Source organism: Bidens hawaiensis, unplaced genomic scaffold (assembly GCF_021521415.1).
Source record: "Bidens hawaiensis isolate Kalapana, Puna unplaced genomic scaffold, B.hawaiensis_p1.1 tig00027321_1, whole genome shotgun sequence".
NCBI lineage: Eukaryota > Viridiplantae > Streptophyta > Magnoliopsida > Asterales > Asteraceae > Bidens > Bidens hawaiensis.
In genome coordinates, this window is record NW_027494417.1 from 31,399 (window position 1) to 48,283 (window position 16,885).

The 16,885-nt window shown below is 35.2% G+C and overlaps 2 protein-coding genes across 2 annotated transcripts; both read left to right on the forward strand.

Moving 5' to 3' along the window:
- Positions 1 to 3,760: 3,760 nt before the first annotated feature.
- On the forward strand, positions 3,761 to 7,080 carry LOC143575235 (small ribosomal subunit protein eS4-like). The gene is made up of 5 exons (XM_077059659.1): positions 3,761 to 3,889; positions 4,303 to 4,380; positions 4,452 to 4,632; positions 6,029 to 6,126; positions 6,545 to 7,080. The coding sequence occupies exons 1-5, from the start codon at positions 3,887 to 3,889 to the stop codon at positions 6,977 to 6,979; spliced, it is 795 nt and encodes a 264-aa protein (XP_076915774.1). The 5' UTR covers positions 3,761 to 3,886; the 3' UTR covers positions 6,980 to 7,080.
- Positions 7,081 to 12,187: 5,107 nt separating this feature from the next.
- On the forward strand, positions 12,188 to 13,292 carry LOC143575244 (abscisic acid receptor PYL4-like). Its single transcript, XM_077059668.1, has one exon. The coding sequence runs from the start codon at positions 12,193 to 12,195 to the stop codon at positions 12,787 to 12,789; it is 597 nt and encodes a 198-aa protein (XP_076915783.1). The 5' UTR covers positions 12,188 to 12,192; the 3' UTR covers positions 12,790 to 13,292.
- Positions 13,293 to 16,885: the final 3,593 nt, after the last annotated feature.

Below are 16,885 nucleotides of genomic sequence, written 5' to 3' on the forward strand. Positions count from 1 at the left end.
TGTTTAAATTCTGTTAATGGACTTCCAACATTTAAAGATGTATAACCAATGCCGAGTGAGACTACTTGTTGTTTACGGTGGCCATATATAATGATTACGAGATAAAATGAAGGTATGTGGCTTGAGTTGTTAATCCTCCTTTCCCTTAGTCGCTAGACTCGAGTTTGAAACTACTAAAATGTCTTCTTCATTTTGTGTGTGTGTTTGATACCTTGACTTTGGAGCAAAATTGACGGCAGAACCGTCTGATTATTTATCCACTTCTTTTATCGGTATTTGTTTTGGTCTTCACTTTCTTCATTTACTTTTATTATGATTTGGTATTTGTTTTCTAACTTTTATTCGGCTCTTCATTGATTTGTTATAATATAGTGGTGTTTTTTTAATTCGTTGGACTAGGGCTTTGATGTTGATTCTTAATATCCTTTTTTTTTATTTTTTGATTTTGATTTATCTATCAGTTCACATCTTCAATACACTAATCTGATCTTGTCTCTATGGCTAGTGGAGGTAAAATTGTTTGTTACTTGTTTGTTTGTTTTTTTAAAAATATGTTTACACTTGAAAAGTGTAGTTGGTTGGTGAATTACTTAGATGATGATACTTAATTATGGTTTGGAATTTTGAAAGATAATGAACATTACTTGATGGCCTCATGCAAAAGGGGGATATAATGTTATGTGTAGAAAAACAGGAAAAAGAAGGGTGGGTTGAGAGGGGGGGGGGGGGGGGTACAAATAAAAAACATGCAATTGATTTATACATGTTCTAGTGAATGCTAGCTAATCCACTTGGTTCTCTCTCCAATCATCCGATCAAAAGTTTTCTTCACTACTAAATAGTAGGCATCACCATGACATCGTCTTACTACACAAAGATAGCGATCATCTTCGACACACTATGTCAAGATAGTACTTTTTTTTGCTATTCTTTGATCTTGAACTCTTCTTTAATTCGATGCTTGAATAATGTTAAAATCAAAATATGTATTTAGTTGACAAGTGTTTAGTTAAAGCAAAAAGGGTGAGGTTAAAGATTACACAACCAACTATTTATGCATTTGGTGACGTGGCAGTTGATTCACGTAGTTGATCCCATCAATCGTGAATAGCCAGATCACATATTATTGTGTTTTGTGATTTAAACATTGTGAAACATTGTGAGATGTCTTCATTTATCCACGTTGTATGTATATGTTTTTTAAGTCTCAACATATCACGGTCCATACATGCCTTCTATGCAATAACTATTGAGTATTTCACTAGAAATGGTTGTTTCTTTTATGGTTTATTAAACCAATAACACTATACATGCTTTCTATGTATAGACTGAACCATTGAGATTGGAAGACATTTCCTGAGTAGTATTATTTTTTTCTCATGAGTTAATTGAATTTCAAATCCTATTAAATAAAATCATTTCATTGAATAGTATATAAAAGAAAATTTTCAAGTTTAAAAAAATATTATTTTAGAAACCTTTGTTGTGTTAGTTAATTTAATCTCTCAAAATTGACAACATGTTGATGTTGTAGCTTCTTAATTCTTATCCGTATTTTCTTCATTCTTTGAGTTTAATCTTCAATAACACATTGATGTCTTAATCATACTTGTTAGATGGCATAAGATGATTAATAAAATCTTTATGAACATGCATGCATGTGACATATAATTATAATTGATGAAACTGGTAATATTTCAAGTCATATTTGTTAATTACTCACTGTCAAAACTGTAGAAAACTAGAGGGGGTAAATAGTTTTTCTTAATTTTTAATCCGATTGTAGCGAGTTAATCAGTTTGTTAAACTTTTTTTACAACTTATAAATAACAAACATAATTAAGTAAAGAATTAAGGGTTATGGATGACACAACCGAATTTATAGAGGTTCAGGTGAATGTTAACTAATTCACTCTACATCCTCTCCCCGATCATTGATCCTAAATCAAGAGTTTTCTTCACTAATCGTCTCCCTAAATGGTAGGGATCACTAATACAAATGTTTCACTCTTCAAATGAAGTGATCACCTCACCAAGCACATCAAGTACTTAGCTTTACAATTTCTTCTAAGTTTACTCTAAATCAAGATAGAGTTTCTAACCCAATACAAAATAACATTATGTTAAGATAGTGCGTTCCTATCTCAAATCACAACTAATTATGATTACTCACTTGTCAAAACACCATAACAACCTCTAGTGTTGACCCTTCAAATTACAAGGTGGTTAGATGATAGCTTAAAAAAACTCTTATTTTTGCTATAAACTTTTAATCTCTTCTCTATATAATTGAAGCTTGATTAGATTTGGATAATGGAATAGATTAACCTTGAAGTGTGTATGTAAATGTTGTAGATCAAATGGGTGAAGACTTGGTTTGAACAAGCCTTATATTTATAACCAAGTACATGAGACACAAGGCTAAGGGACTGTTGGCCTGAAGGTCGCTTCCACGGTTTCTTCAAGCGACCATGGACGCCCAGTCCACTTCACATTAGTTTTACCAATACGAATGCTATGTGTGGTCATTGTTTTGGTGTTTTTACTTCTAATGTTGATCAATACATGTGAGAATATGCCCCAATAACTTCTCACTTCTCACTTCTCCATACAACACAACCCAAGTACTTCACTCATTTGTTTAAGCGTACTTTATAATATTCAACCAACCCTTCAACTCATTTCTCATTTGAATTTGACTTTCCCTTTGGTAGGTTTGATTGTCCGGTGCATGAAGGAGTGGAAGACTTACCAAGAATGTATTAAGTATTTTAAATATTTAATATTCAAATATTTTACATATTTAAACAATTAGTTTTAAACATATAATTTTATAAACTTATCATAAGTTTAAAAAAACTAACAACCTATCTTGACTAAGTTGTTAATTAGTCTTTAATAAGTTAGTATAGTGATTTCTTTATCTTCATGTTGGTGTAGATTTTTTAACTTAACCTTTTTGTAGACATAAACTTGATATTCTTGATCTTGAATGTGCATAGTCATGATTAAGTTTTGTGTTGCTTAATTGTGCATAATGATGATCAATCAATTGTTAAGGGACATGTGCATGACATATAGTTATCAATGATGAGCTAGAACTGTTTTATGCCACATTGTCTTAATTAAGTCATTATCAAAACGTTAAAGTTGATTAAAGTTTAACATTGTTTTCCCAACAAAAACTAATATAGTTAATATGTATTGAGAGTTGAGGATTTAGAAAGCACTAATTAAAACATGTTTTCACCAAACTTAGGGCAATAAGTTGACACACTAAAATCACGTTAAAATCCCAAACATTTCCTTGAAATCATCTTCACATTCGTAAAAAAAAAAACTAAAATTACAATCAGAGGTCCATTTTTTTAATACAAAACACAATGGATTTAAACCGGTTACCCGACAAATGCATATACAAACATGTTACTTTTCCATAAACCTTGTATTTTTATCAAATTATTTAACTCTTTTTTTGAACAACGTTTATAAGTACCCATATTCCCGAGTCAGTCTTTATGAGACGGGATGTCAACCGCCTATATTGTTTTTGATGTTTTGGGCTAGAAGACCGGTTGGTCAATTATTTAAGTAATAATTTCAAAATCCCATATCCCAATTCCCTAATTCTACCTGTTTAAATTTATTTTGAACCCCCATACCATACCCCATAAAGACCATTAGACGAAGCAGGCCCAAGTTTAGTGAGTGGGTAGCCCAATTAGATACCCACCACACCAGGACCAGATCAAATAGGTTTGCAAAGTATGTATATAAACACATGACCTAGGGTTTATCGTTCTGGTAACCATCTCATTTTGGGGCTGCGGCAGTCAGCAACAACAACTTCACCGGAGATTCAGATCTCCCGCCGGCCACTGCAAACATGGTACAATTTCCGTCAATTCTATGTCTTGTTGAGAGTTAATTTGCAAATGGCATGATAGTTTGTTTATTTGATTCTGATTTGTGTCCAGGGTTTTGCCGTTAGATCATTTTTACTGCTCACAGTTTGATTTGAATCTTATAATGATATTCTGATACTATTGATTCTACTTAGGCTTTTAGTTGATTAGTTATAGAACTTTAATTTGATTGTAATGATTGTGTTAAACAAGTCTAGTTTTTGTGCTGTTAATGAAGCTAAATTTAATCTAAATGAAACATTTTTTGAATTATTATCTGGTTTATTTGTCACTTCACAGCTTCAATCTGCAACTTTATATGTAGCAAACATGTTTATGTTAAACCATATTTTGATATTATTTGTTAACAATAAATTGAACATTATTATTATTATAGGCTAGAGGTTTGAAGAAGCATTTGAAGAGGCTCAATGCCCCTAAGCATTGGATGCTTGACAAACTCGGTGGTGCTTTCGTAAGTCAATCTTTTATTATTTCTATCCTTTTCTTTTTTTTAGTTTTAATTTGTTTAGGTTATTATTTTAGGCTCCAAAACCATCATCTGGCCCACATAAATCAAGGGAATGTTTGCCATTGATCTTGATCCTGAGGAACAGGTTGAAGTATGCCTTGACGTACCGTGAGGTTCAATCGATCTTGATGCAACGACATGTTCTCGTTGACAACAAAGTCAGGACTGACAAGACTTACCCTGCTGGTTTCATGGGTTAGTCTTCTTGGTCATGTTTATACCTATATCGCCGATATATCGCCGATATATCACTGATATATCGGTTATCGGTCCCTTGGCGATATATAAATCAGAATATCAGTTCAGAATATCGGTACCGATAATATCAACGATATTGACCGATATTTGACCAATATATCACCGGTATTCCTGATATCAGTGTTTTAAGTCTTAATTATTAACTTTTAGTGTTCAATGTTAGTGTTTTAAGTCTTAATCAATTCTTACTTGCTACGATTGTTAGTGTTTTGCAATTTGCAAAAGGTTAATTTGTTAATGGTATGAGACTATACTGAATTATTAGTGTTAAATTGCTATATATATGAATTTTACATGATATTAAAATTACCGATATCTCAGATATCGGTTGTTGACCGATATCCGATATTTTTCCGCATTAAGGGGGTGTTTGGTACAGAGAATGGAAATGGAGAGAAAGTAGAAATGGAAATGGAATTGTAGAGAAAGAGAATTGGTATGGAGAATGAGAATCATTTCTCTTGTTTGGTACACGAGAAAATAAACAGAGAACTCTACCATACCCAACCCCACCTCCACCCAACCTGACACCACTCACCACCGCAGCCCCACCACCACAGCCCCACCACCACCAGCACCACCACCACAGCACCACCACCACAGCCCTTTCTTCAACCACAGCCCACCACCACCGGCTGCCGCCACCAAACCCCCTTCTTCAACCACAGTACACAAGAAATTAAAAAGATTCAAATTTTTGGAACATAAGATATAGAAAAAGGAGGCTCAGATCTGTCATCACTGCCTCTTTGGAGATTTTGTGGTGGTGGTTGTGGTGGCGATGATGATGATGATAATCAGAAGCCACCTGCAACCACCGCCGATTTCCACCACCACTGTCATCCACCTGCGACCACAATCACCCGACCATCTGAAAACCCTAACCTACCACGAACCACCACTTGAAACCCTAATCTCCGTTCACCCGTACCACCTGCAACCTACAACCGGTTACCATCTCTGTGTTCACCACTGCGAACGGCGGAGACGGAGTGGTGGTTGCAGACTTGGAGACGAGGTGGCGGCCGGAGACGGGGTGGCGGCCGGAGACGAGGTGGTGACATGCTATGAGGAGGCTGCTGAGAAATGGATTTCTCTTTGTTTTAAAGAGAAATGGAATTCTTTAGTTTTAGAGAAATAGAAAGAGAAATAGAAATGAAAAGTGGAAAACAAACAAAAGAAATATTCCATTTCTCCCCAATCAAATCCCTCTACCAAACACCCCCTAACTGCTTAGGTTTATACTTGCTTTTGTATAAATAGATAACTATCATAAAAGTTGTTTTTGTACCTTAACTTGTTGCCTATGTTGTGTTTGTTTGTGTTTAAACAGACGTCGTTTCTATTCCTAAAACCAATGAAAGCTTCCGTCTTCTTTATGACACAAAGGGTAGATTTAGACTGCACTCAATCAGAGACGAGGAGTCAAAGGTTTGTATAACTGCCTTGAGTAATTTGAAATTGATTTAGAGGTAGAACGTAACCGACTAGGCTTGTAATTGAATCGGACAAACACAAACCTAGCATTTTTTTGACCACTGTTCGTTCCTTTAACTTTAACTGATCAAACGATCTAGCACTAACATTTTTTTGTTCGGGTTCGTTTGTTAAGTGCATGAATGTAAGCAAACAGATATAAATGAACTTATACCAGTTATGTTTGTTAAATGTGTTGGGGCTAAAATAAAAGGTTATTAAAACTACCCTAAGTTGTAATGAAACAAAATATTTACATGAACTTGTTAACGAATTTAAAGTCATTTGTAAATAAGTGCATTGAAAGTGACACATTTACCTTTCAAGTTTTTTTTCTTGATATCAAGTTGCTAACCTTAGTTTTATTTTGTAGTTCAAGTTATGCAAGGTTCGTTCCGTTCAATTCGGTTCAAAGGGCATTCCATACATCAACACCTATGATGGTCGAACCATCCGTTACCCGGACCCACTCATCAAAGCTAATGACACCATCAAGCTTGATCTAGAATCCAACAAGATTGTTGATTTCATCAAATTTGACGTCGGTAATGTTGTCATGGTAACTGGTGGAAGAAACACTGGTCGGGTTGGTATCCTTAAGAACAGGGAAAAACATAAGGGCAGCTTTGAAACCGTTCACATTCAAGATGCTACTGGTCACGAGTTTGCCACTCGTTTGGGGAATGTGTTTACTCTTGGAAAGGGTTCAAAGCCGTGGGTTTCGTTACCGAAGGGTAAGGGTATTAAGTTGACTATTATTGAGGAGGCTAGAAAGAGGCAGGCTGCTAAAGAATCTGCCACCGCTTAGATTGTGTTCTGTGATGTTTTTAATTTAAAGTTGCTGGGATGTTTTTGCTTTATGCTTTGATGTTTATCGGTTATGCTATACTGTTGAATTTTGTTGGTTAAGTTTTGTTATAAAATGGTGAAACTTTTCATCTTAGTTAATGGTCCTAGCCATGAGTTTTCACAGGTTGATGTTTGATTTCTAAAAGTTATATAATGACTTGTTATGAATATTTGATGGCTAGAATTAAAGTTATGTCAAGCTTCTGGCAGTAATCAATTGTGTCACCAGAGTTTTTTATTGTAGTTGTGTATTGGGCCTTGGTAGGGTCTTTATATACTGTTGAATCTTTATTCAGCCTAATTGTTAGTTAAGTGTTGTTAGACCAATTTTTTTGGGCCCGGATCCGTTGATCTAGTAAGTTGTACATTAATTCTCAAATGTTGCATGTTGATTTAATTAATTTATTAAGTTGTTTGGAACTTTAAAAAGTTCAAGTTAGATTCGAAATCTTAGTTTGTACAATAGCGCCCAAATATTAAAATGCCAATGCAATTGGCAAAGCACACAATCAGAAAGCCAAGTTTTCAAACCTTTAAGCTAAAAGCCCACAACGCATAAGGTCCAAATCCCATAGCTTAAACGAATAACGCCTCAAGCTAATGGCCCACACCTTAACATCGAAAGCCTAAACTTTCGAAAATAAACCTGAACCCCAACCGCTAAAGGTCAATTTCAAAAAGCCGAAGGCCTTCAAACCCTAATGCACGACGACCAAAGCTTAATGCCAAATGCTTCCCTTTGCTCCAAACTCACACCAAAACACTAGATTCGTGGATATTTAGCTTTCAACCCGAGGCGATATAAAAACAATATAGGGTCATACCCACATTTTCAATGTTCCTCAAAAACCACTCTCCAAGGATAATAACATCATCCTCATAAAAAAGGTGACAAGTAGCGTGCTTACTTTCACCAACCTTGACACTTTTAAAAAACCTAGTAGATTCAGTACCTTCAATCACGGCTTTTAATTTTAACATAACTAAGATAAACAAAATTAGAGAAGAGGATCTCCATAGCAAAGACCTCTTTCAAACTGAAACTCCTCATTAGGACTATCATTAATCATATAATTGAACCTCGTTTGAAAGCAAACAAGCCCGAACACATGTTAACCACTTGCTCCCAAAGCCATGGAACAACATGATAAAACAAATAATCCTGGTTAATTGTATCGTAAGCCTTGGCGAAGTCGAGTTTCTATATTGTCAGGATTGTCAATCCAACAACCGTTAGATTTAATCCCCTAATCGAGAGATATCTTCATTTTTTTATTAATGATCCTGTGAAAAACTTTAGAATTTTTGTTGGCTTCAACGCACCACTTAATTTTTGCCTTTTGGTTATCATCTATCATCATTCGAAGATCAATACTTTTAACTGTCTCATTACATTCCGTCTCTCAAAAACCGTAATTCCTCCGAACCTAGCCCTTGCATTGAAAAACTTATTGATGACGGGGGTAGCTCAAGGAATTAGTAAAATGGTTTTCACACATTAACGCTAAAAAGGTTAGAAGCTTAAAAGCTTCGTTTCCCGCCCAATTTATGTAAACAAGTACGTGAACAGTAAGCACGTCCTACAGTACAACGTCAAATCACTATTCAAATCACTGTTCCCTCTGAACAAGGGACATGCTCAGAAAAGGTAATATTATTTTAATCATGGACCAACGGTCAAAAGGTTCCCACCCATAAAACTGGAGGCTAACTAGTTTAGTTACTGGACTAAAGGCTTGCGTCTCTCCCTCTATAAAAGGAGGACCCAGCCATAAACAAAGGGATCAACGGATCTGGAGAGTTAACATATACTCCCTGATCTTCTCTTATTCCTTGAGAAACTAGCACTTTGCTTGTTTCTTTCTTACTTCACAAACATCATAGCTTCACCAAGAACTTCATCCAAAAACCGATCTCAAACATCTCGGTCTTGGATCTCCGGTGAACTATAACAACTAACAATAAACTAGTGAACCTCTCTCTACGTTTTGCACATGTAGAGGGACACCACGACCTGCATTAGATTAACCGGAACCCTTGAAGCCTGTTAGCCTAACCAGTCCATTCACTATCATTGGTCTTGTAATTGTTGTAGCAACACTTATCAATATCCTTAAGCCGCCCCGACAAATTCGTATACACCCCTAATTGGCTTCCTTTTACCTTTCTAGCATTCATTTCTCACTTTAACTTCTTAAGTTCTTCTTTGAAAACAAAACTTTTACTTTCGGTAATATTTTCCAATCTTCTTTCATCAATTTTTCAAACCCTAAAAACTTTTAAGGAATTATTTAATAATATGAGGTTAAGACAAGCATTATTTTAAACTTTGTACATGAAAATGGAATACTTTTAAAGCAAGCAATGCACAATTATTGGTTTGATTTGCATTATAATAAAAAAATAGTTAAGGGGTGATTCGGGAACAAACACGACTCGTCTGGAAGTAGTCGTTTTGTGTGCCACATGATTTTCTCATTGGTATTATAAAATGTCATGCAACTTGCTCAACTTGATCATATTTTAATTAATTTATATAAAGCTAAGTTGGTGAGCTTACGTTTTTTCTTATATTTAAATATGACCCACTTGCTTCCATCATTTTCACTTTGACCCCTATACTTACAAACACTTTTCATTTCTGACATAACATCACCAACGGGATTCAGTGACACAAACAGATTTCCACAGGGACGCGTGTTACGAAAATCCTTTGTTTTGAAGTATAGATTTTATATCAAATACAAATGAAATTAACGTGTCTATTGTGAGAATTAAGTTGAGTAAGTAATATACAAGCACGTTAATTTTATTTGTACGCTAATTTCCCCTTGAAGTAATACACGTCATAAAACACGTTTTTCTGAATTTCTTTTAAAAGATAAACCGATTACAATTAATCATTCGTGAATTTTTACACGATATAGATAAATATGTTTGTGAAGTTGACCTAGAAACACCAAAGCCATGGATGTTGTGTAATATTTATATCACATTTTTGTGCCTGGTAAGAAATTCACGTATAGGGTATTAGCGGTGCTTGAAGAAGTAAATGTTTCTAAATCATCCAACCATCATATTTACCCACACGCATCTAATTTGGTGACGACAGCGTTTTAAAGTACAAGAATATGCAAACTGCAATTATTCATCTTTGATTTATATTCTGGAAGTATAACTTGAATTACGCTAGCCGATTGCAGTACATGTGAATTCGGCAGCGAGGTACCTACACTACCCGCATAACCCGATTCTAGTATCCGGTCAACGCTCTTGATACCCTAAGAATTAACCTCGGAAATAACTTTGGTCATATTGAATATCCTATTGAGTGTGTGTATAAATATATTTGACTTTCTAAACACGTGATGACATGGTAACCACTCATTCCTAATTGAATATGATAAAACCAACAATTTCAAAGCCTACATATAGCCCTTAATTAAGTGCCATTGTGCCAATATAGACCTAGAAGATAGTTTATAAGGTTAGAAGTTTCTATAACACCATCAAATAGAATTCTAATCATAGATATGCTCATGCTAGTATACACCAACGATCTCCGATATTAGTGATAGCTAATGGATATTTTGAAGCCTGATACTTGCAAAAGAAAAAAAAAATGATAACTAATGCCATGCAAAACTCACACATGCTACCAGTTATGTTTAGTATGTAACGATAATTAAAATGTGTTTGGTTCACATAAAAAAACGTATTTTAATGGTTAATGGGGCCTCTTATCTTAATAGGTAAATTTCATAGTCATGCTAAACGATTCAATGCTACCTCTTAACTTTTTTGGAACGACCAACTAAATAACACCGGGTACTCCGTACGTGGCCCCCATTGGCTAAAGGTAGACCGAGCCAGCCACGAGTCCAGATGGACGGAGCCCCTAGCGCCCTATTGAGGGATTCCACCGGATAAAACCCGACCCCCACGCCCGCTAAACGGCACGACAGCAAGGAGCCGGTAAAACCGGGTGAGATCAGGTTTCGAACCCTGGCAAGCCAGGGTGATGCAGCGGTAAAACGATAACGAAGATCAAGTCACGTTGATTCTGTGAATACCCGTGATGAACTTCCCAAAATTCAAGTCTGGCTTTTCAGATTACATTAGCAACATATAAATAGAGTTTCTAATAAGAAATGAGCCCAAAAAAGGCCATGGGCCAAACACAAACCCAAAAAGAAAAATGTAAAAACTGAAAAAAAAAACATAAAAAGGCCCATAACTTTCTTTAGGAGGCGTTTTGGGCTTCGGACAAGGGCCAAACCGTTGTACGCGGTTTGCCATAGCGTGTTCCTCGTCTCAAGCTTCGATTTGACTGGTCATGGGCTTGAAATGGAGCTTCGTAGGCCAAGTTATGCCTATTTTTGTGGGCCACCTTTGGAAACACGATCATGGGCCTCCAAATATAACAAGACACACTTTTCAATACTTGGGCCTTTATCACAGGGTCATCCCTCATATAAATTGGTGATAGTGAAGTTTAAACCCCTACATTTCACTAGTAAAATGAGTGTTATCTCTTAATTGATAAGACCTCTTAACGGTTCACAACAAGATTGCCAAACAATCCCGAAGGTGAACCAAACATGTTGTAGTTGTACCTTTGAATGAATCTGACGCCAAACATATCCTAGTCTTTTAATAGAATTATTAAGATGTTATCGAACTGCCCGTTTAGGAGACCAATTTATTAAACCACAACAATAAATATAGTCAAATAGATTAAATTTAAAACAATATATAAAAAGATAAGGTTAGAATAAATGAATCCCCTTTTGAAAAACAAGATTGACACTTGACAATATGTTTTAACCACCATCCTTCTTGATGTTTCAAAAGTGTTAGGCTCAGAATGACAACATATACAAACTTGAAGGGTCATTTGCAACCATCCAACTAGTACAAGAATATATAAAGAAAACCAGGGCAAGTTGATGAATAGTTTAATGCAATAGGCCATTAAGATAAGGTCAAAAGCGTAATTGCACATGTAAAAGTAGCATTATTTTGTGGCTCTTAATCTTAGGGTTCAACCAACTATAGTCAAGTAGCCATATTTTGCTTTGCTATTATTTCACACCCACCGTTTATAAACAACACCTTCATGTTCCAACATTAACCAACCAACTTCATTTCATTTGATCTAAAAATCCAAAAATGCTTTCCAGCCCACAAAAGTCACAATCTTTCTTCTCCGGTAACTCCGGCGGATGCGGCGGCAACATGCTCCGACCAACCACCACCACTCCGGTACCGGACACCGTCGCCAGGTACCACATCCACCCGGTGGGCCCAGACCAGTGCTGCTCCGCCGTCATCCAACACGTCACCGCCCCAATCTCCGCCGTCTGGTCCGTCGTCCGCCGCTTCGACAACCCACAAGCCTACAAGCATTTCGTCAAAAGCTGCCACGTCATCGTCGGCGACGGTGACGTCGGAACCTTAAGGGAAGTCCACGTCATCTCCGGCCTACCCGCCGCACGATCCACCGAACGGCTTGAGATATTAGACGATGAACAACATATTATCAGTTTCAGTGTGGTTGACGGTGATCACCGGCTGGCTAACTACCGGTCTGTTACCACTCTGCATCCTACACCGGACGGCAACGGTACGGTGGTTGTCGAGTCATACGTTGTTGATGTTCCACCTGGGAATACGAAGGAAGAAACGTGTGTCTTTGTGGACACAATTGTGAAATGCAACCTTCAGTCGTTAGCTCAGATCGCCGGAAAATCAAGATTATTATTATAAATATGAGACCGGAACAAGTACATATATATAAAGCCATTTTCGAATCGAAGAAGACGATTAATTATCACACATTATATGATCAGTCAAAGTTAAAACCTTCTTTATATTATTTTGGTGGTGTAAAACTGTGAATTAAGTTTCATTATCATCAAAGTTTTTGTGAACTAGTATTGTCACTTTTTTGAGGGTTTTATTTTGACAGATTTGGTCGTGTAGAAGAACATGATATGTTTGATCGGTTTAGATATGTTATGAGAAAGTGTGTCATATAGTTTGTTCTTGTTAATTGCAATGTTTAATTGTATCAGTTTTACTTTCTTATTTACTTGTTACAACGACTAGATTCATTATTATGAGTTTATGAAATTGATTTATGTTTTTTTTAATGCAAGTTTAGTGCGTATTGGTTAGTGGATTAACTTTATGGTTATTTTAGAAGCAATGTTGGGATTTTAAATAATCCAATCCAATCACATTGTGCGATTATCGTCATACAATTTAACAAAGATATGGGCAAAGGGAACAAACTCTTTGGAATATGTAAAAAAGTAGTAGGTGATAATAGTTTAAATGGATAATCATCAAATTAATCAATACAATTAACCAAATAACCTTTTTTAACTTACAAGAAATGCCTTTTTTTTCTTAAGGAAAAAACATTATAAAATAGTAATCAAATTTTAAGTTTGTTCCAATTAAATAACTTATATTTTATTTTATCTTAATTAAGTCATTTAGATTTTAGTTTGTCTCAATTAATTTACTTAATTTTCAATTTGGGTTCAAAAACGGTATGGACAATTATTATGTTATTATAAGTGATATTTTTGATAAAAAAAATGTTGGTTTTAATAACATTTTACTAAATTTTAAACATAAAATATTAATGTAAAAAAAGATATTATTAGAACATTTATTGAAAAATTGAATTACCTAATTGAACTAAAAATGAAAGTTGAGTGACTTAATTGAGACACGTTGAAAGTTGAGTGATTTAATCGAGACGACACATTAAAAGTTGAGTGATTTAATCGAGACAAATATAAAGTTAACTAACCTAATTAAAACAAAATAAAATATGAGTGACTTAATTGAAACAAACCTGAAACCTAGTTACTATTTTATAAAGTCGTTTATTTTTTAATTACCAATTAGCATGTCTATTTACAACAAGACATGTGTTCATCTCAATGCGTCATGATAGCCTGCCGCGTCAATGGTTATCCCAAGGTAATTTATTGCGTCAAAGGCGGTTTTTCCTTATCAACATACTATAAACTTTCAAGTTACGTGGAAGCTCTCTGCACTGGGTAAATGAATTAGTTAGAAAGATTAACTCAAGCTCTATTTGGAATTTTAAAAATTATTAATCTTAATCACTATATCTTAGATCAAAGGGCTTATATTTATTCTTATTCTTCTAACCCGCATGTTAGGAGATGACATGTTTACAAAAAACGTATTGATTATAAATTAAACCCGATCTAATGCACGTTATCGTATTAACATTTGCAAGAACGAATGGTTTACTGAAAACCACTTCAAATTTAAAATGTACATTTTTTTCATGAACCGTTTCTATTCGATTTTAGCCATAAACGATCACAAATTTGGTTTAACTATTAAACCCCACGGCCAAAACCGTTTCTAACACTATATTTAGAGCACATACGTTGATCGAGTGGATAGACCGGGGACATAGAATATGTGGAGGAAAGAAATTAAATTAGGGTTTGATGATAAAAGTATTTCACAAATAAATGAGATTTTATAACTCGTTTAAGGGCTATCCTGGTTTGGTGAGATCCATGACCGCAAAAATTATTATTTGACTATGAAAGAATATTACAAATAAATGAGATGATATAACTCATATAAAGACTATCCAGATTTGGTAAGACCCATACCCGTGAATTCGGGCCAAACGCATTAAAAGCCTCAAATCATAAATAAAGTAATATGATGATTTGAGAGAGTATGAGAAACAACCCGAGAATGACGCATAGGTTTTTTTTGATATACAATTATATAGATTATTATTCCTATACTTTACACATTATTATTATTATTATTATTATTACAGTTTTTTATATTTTCCCATAAATATCAAGTACAGATGCCCTTCCAAGTTCCCATATTGCAAGTGGGGTTTTGTGATAACGTACTAGTACTACACAAATCTCCCTTCAAAGTAAAAAAAGAAAAAAAGAGAGTGTTATTTAAAGAAATACCAAGTTGCAAATATCTACTTTGTACTTTTTTATTTTGCTCTCAACCTGTGTTCATCACATGGTATATATAATAAAAGAATCTTGCAGCTAGCCAACTTGCATCGAAAAGACAATATATATGTTAGGTATATCTTGATCAATAGGTGAATATGTACAAACTACAAACTGGGTAAACCTTTACATCTATCCAAAACCGAAGACGACACGTTCAAATCGTGGAAATCGAACTTAGTGTCACGGACCTGTCTGTCCTTGTATATCATCGTGTTATAACTAATCGTTGAAACTCCCTAAAGATATTTAAAAGTGACAAGAATCACAAACTTTAATTAAGCTTGTTTTCAAATAGACATAATCTTCATTTGACCCGTCTATTATAGTTTACATTTTATTTTGAGGTTCATAAGATCGAATTTTATATTAGCGTATTCTAATTGATCATATGGGAAATTGCGTCATGATTATATAATTGATCTTCTTCTTTGTTTGACATCCATTATCTTCCTGTGAAGACAAACATGCTGGCCAGCCGATCATTTTATTTGCACACATACAACTAATACTAAGATAATTCCAATGTATCTACGTATAGTAGGTATCGACATACGTATTTGTTGGAAATGCACAAACTAAAGCATGCAATACTATGAGAGATGTTCAAATATCACACACTTCATATTATCATCTTTCATACAATTAGTGGCGGATCCAAATATTCTTTGTTACGCGGGGATAAATATGGATCAGACACATCTAAGTCGGACCAATTTGGGTCTAATCAACATAGGTGGGGTGAAAAAATAGTAATTATGGTAACTTAGCATAAAAAAATTAAGAAAACTAAATATGAATTAGCATAAACGAACAAAAACTTGAACATAAATAAACTTAAAATAATCATAATCGAGAAAATAATAATGGACAATGTCAATTATATTGACCCTAGCTTATTAATGTAAATGTAAAGTGAACGAAAAAAGGCCGGGCTACAAAATGGGTCAAATAATTTGTTTTGGTTTCTAGTTGGGCCATCACATATCAAGATAGGGGCCCCAATTGGGTCAAGTATATATAAATTGGTGCTCCGAAGTCCGAACTAGGCTAGTATACTTATTGGTAGAGGTGCACAAATCAGGTTTTCTAAATACCCGGATTCGGGTATAGAACCGGGTTCGGGTATGACCGGGTACGGGTATGACCGGGTATGGGTAATAGTCGGGTAGGGTTCGGGTCGGGTATTATCTCTAAAAATCATACCCTATGCATCGGGTTAGGGTAGGGTATAGAACCGGGTATTCTAAAACCGGGTATTTGAATACCCTATTATCGGGTATTAAAAAAACTCTATTTACGGGTTTTTCGGGTTTTTTTCCGGTATTTATTTTATATAGATTGGATTTTTTAAAAGTTTACACTTTTTAGGGGTATTATTCGGGTATTTTTAAGGTATTTTTCGGGTATACATCGGGTATTTGAAATACCCGGTTTCGGGTATTGGAAAACCTCGGTTCCGGGTTCGGGTATTACCGGGTACAAATTGGGTTTTCGGGTATTACCGGGTACAAATCGGGTCCGGTTCGGGTTCGGGGTTTAGTGCCAAAATGCATACCCTATCCGTACCCTACGGGTAGGGTCGGGTTCGGGTATTAAAAACCCGGGTATTAGAAAAACCGGTTCCGGGTATTTATTTCGGGTCCGGTTCTGGGTTCGGGTTTTTTGTACACCTCTACTTATTAGTTCTCTGTTCTATTTAACAAAATTGAGTGTTTTGAGTTACGTTCTATGGGCCTTTGCCACCCTAGAAAAGAGGTGCATCTTCCCCTGCATACAAATCTATATTTATCTCTTTATATTATTATAGGATA

Excerpts from the sequence above, each read along its gene's own strand:
- LOC143575235 (XM_077059659.1), top strand. Across the intron at positions 4,381-4,451 it reads ACAAACTCGGTGGTGCTTTC|GCTCCAAAACCATCATCTGG; the intron begins GTAAGTCAATCT and ends TTATTATTTTAG. Across the intron at positions 6,127-6,544 it reads TCAGAGACGAGGAGTCAAAG|TTCAAGTTATGCAAGGTTCG; the intron begins GTTTGTATAACT and ends TTTATTTTGTAG.
- LOC143575244 (XM_077059668.1), top strand. The coding sequence starts at position 12,193 with ATGCTTTCCAGCCCACAAAAGTCACAATCTTTCTTCTCCGGTAACTCC.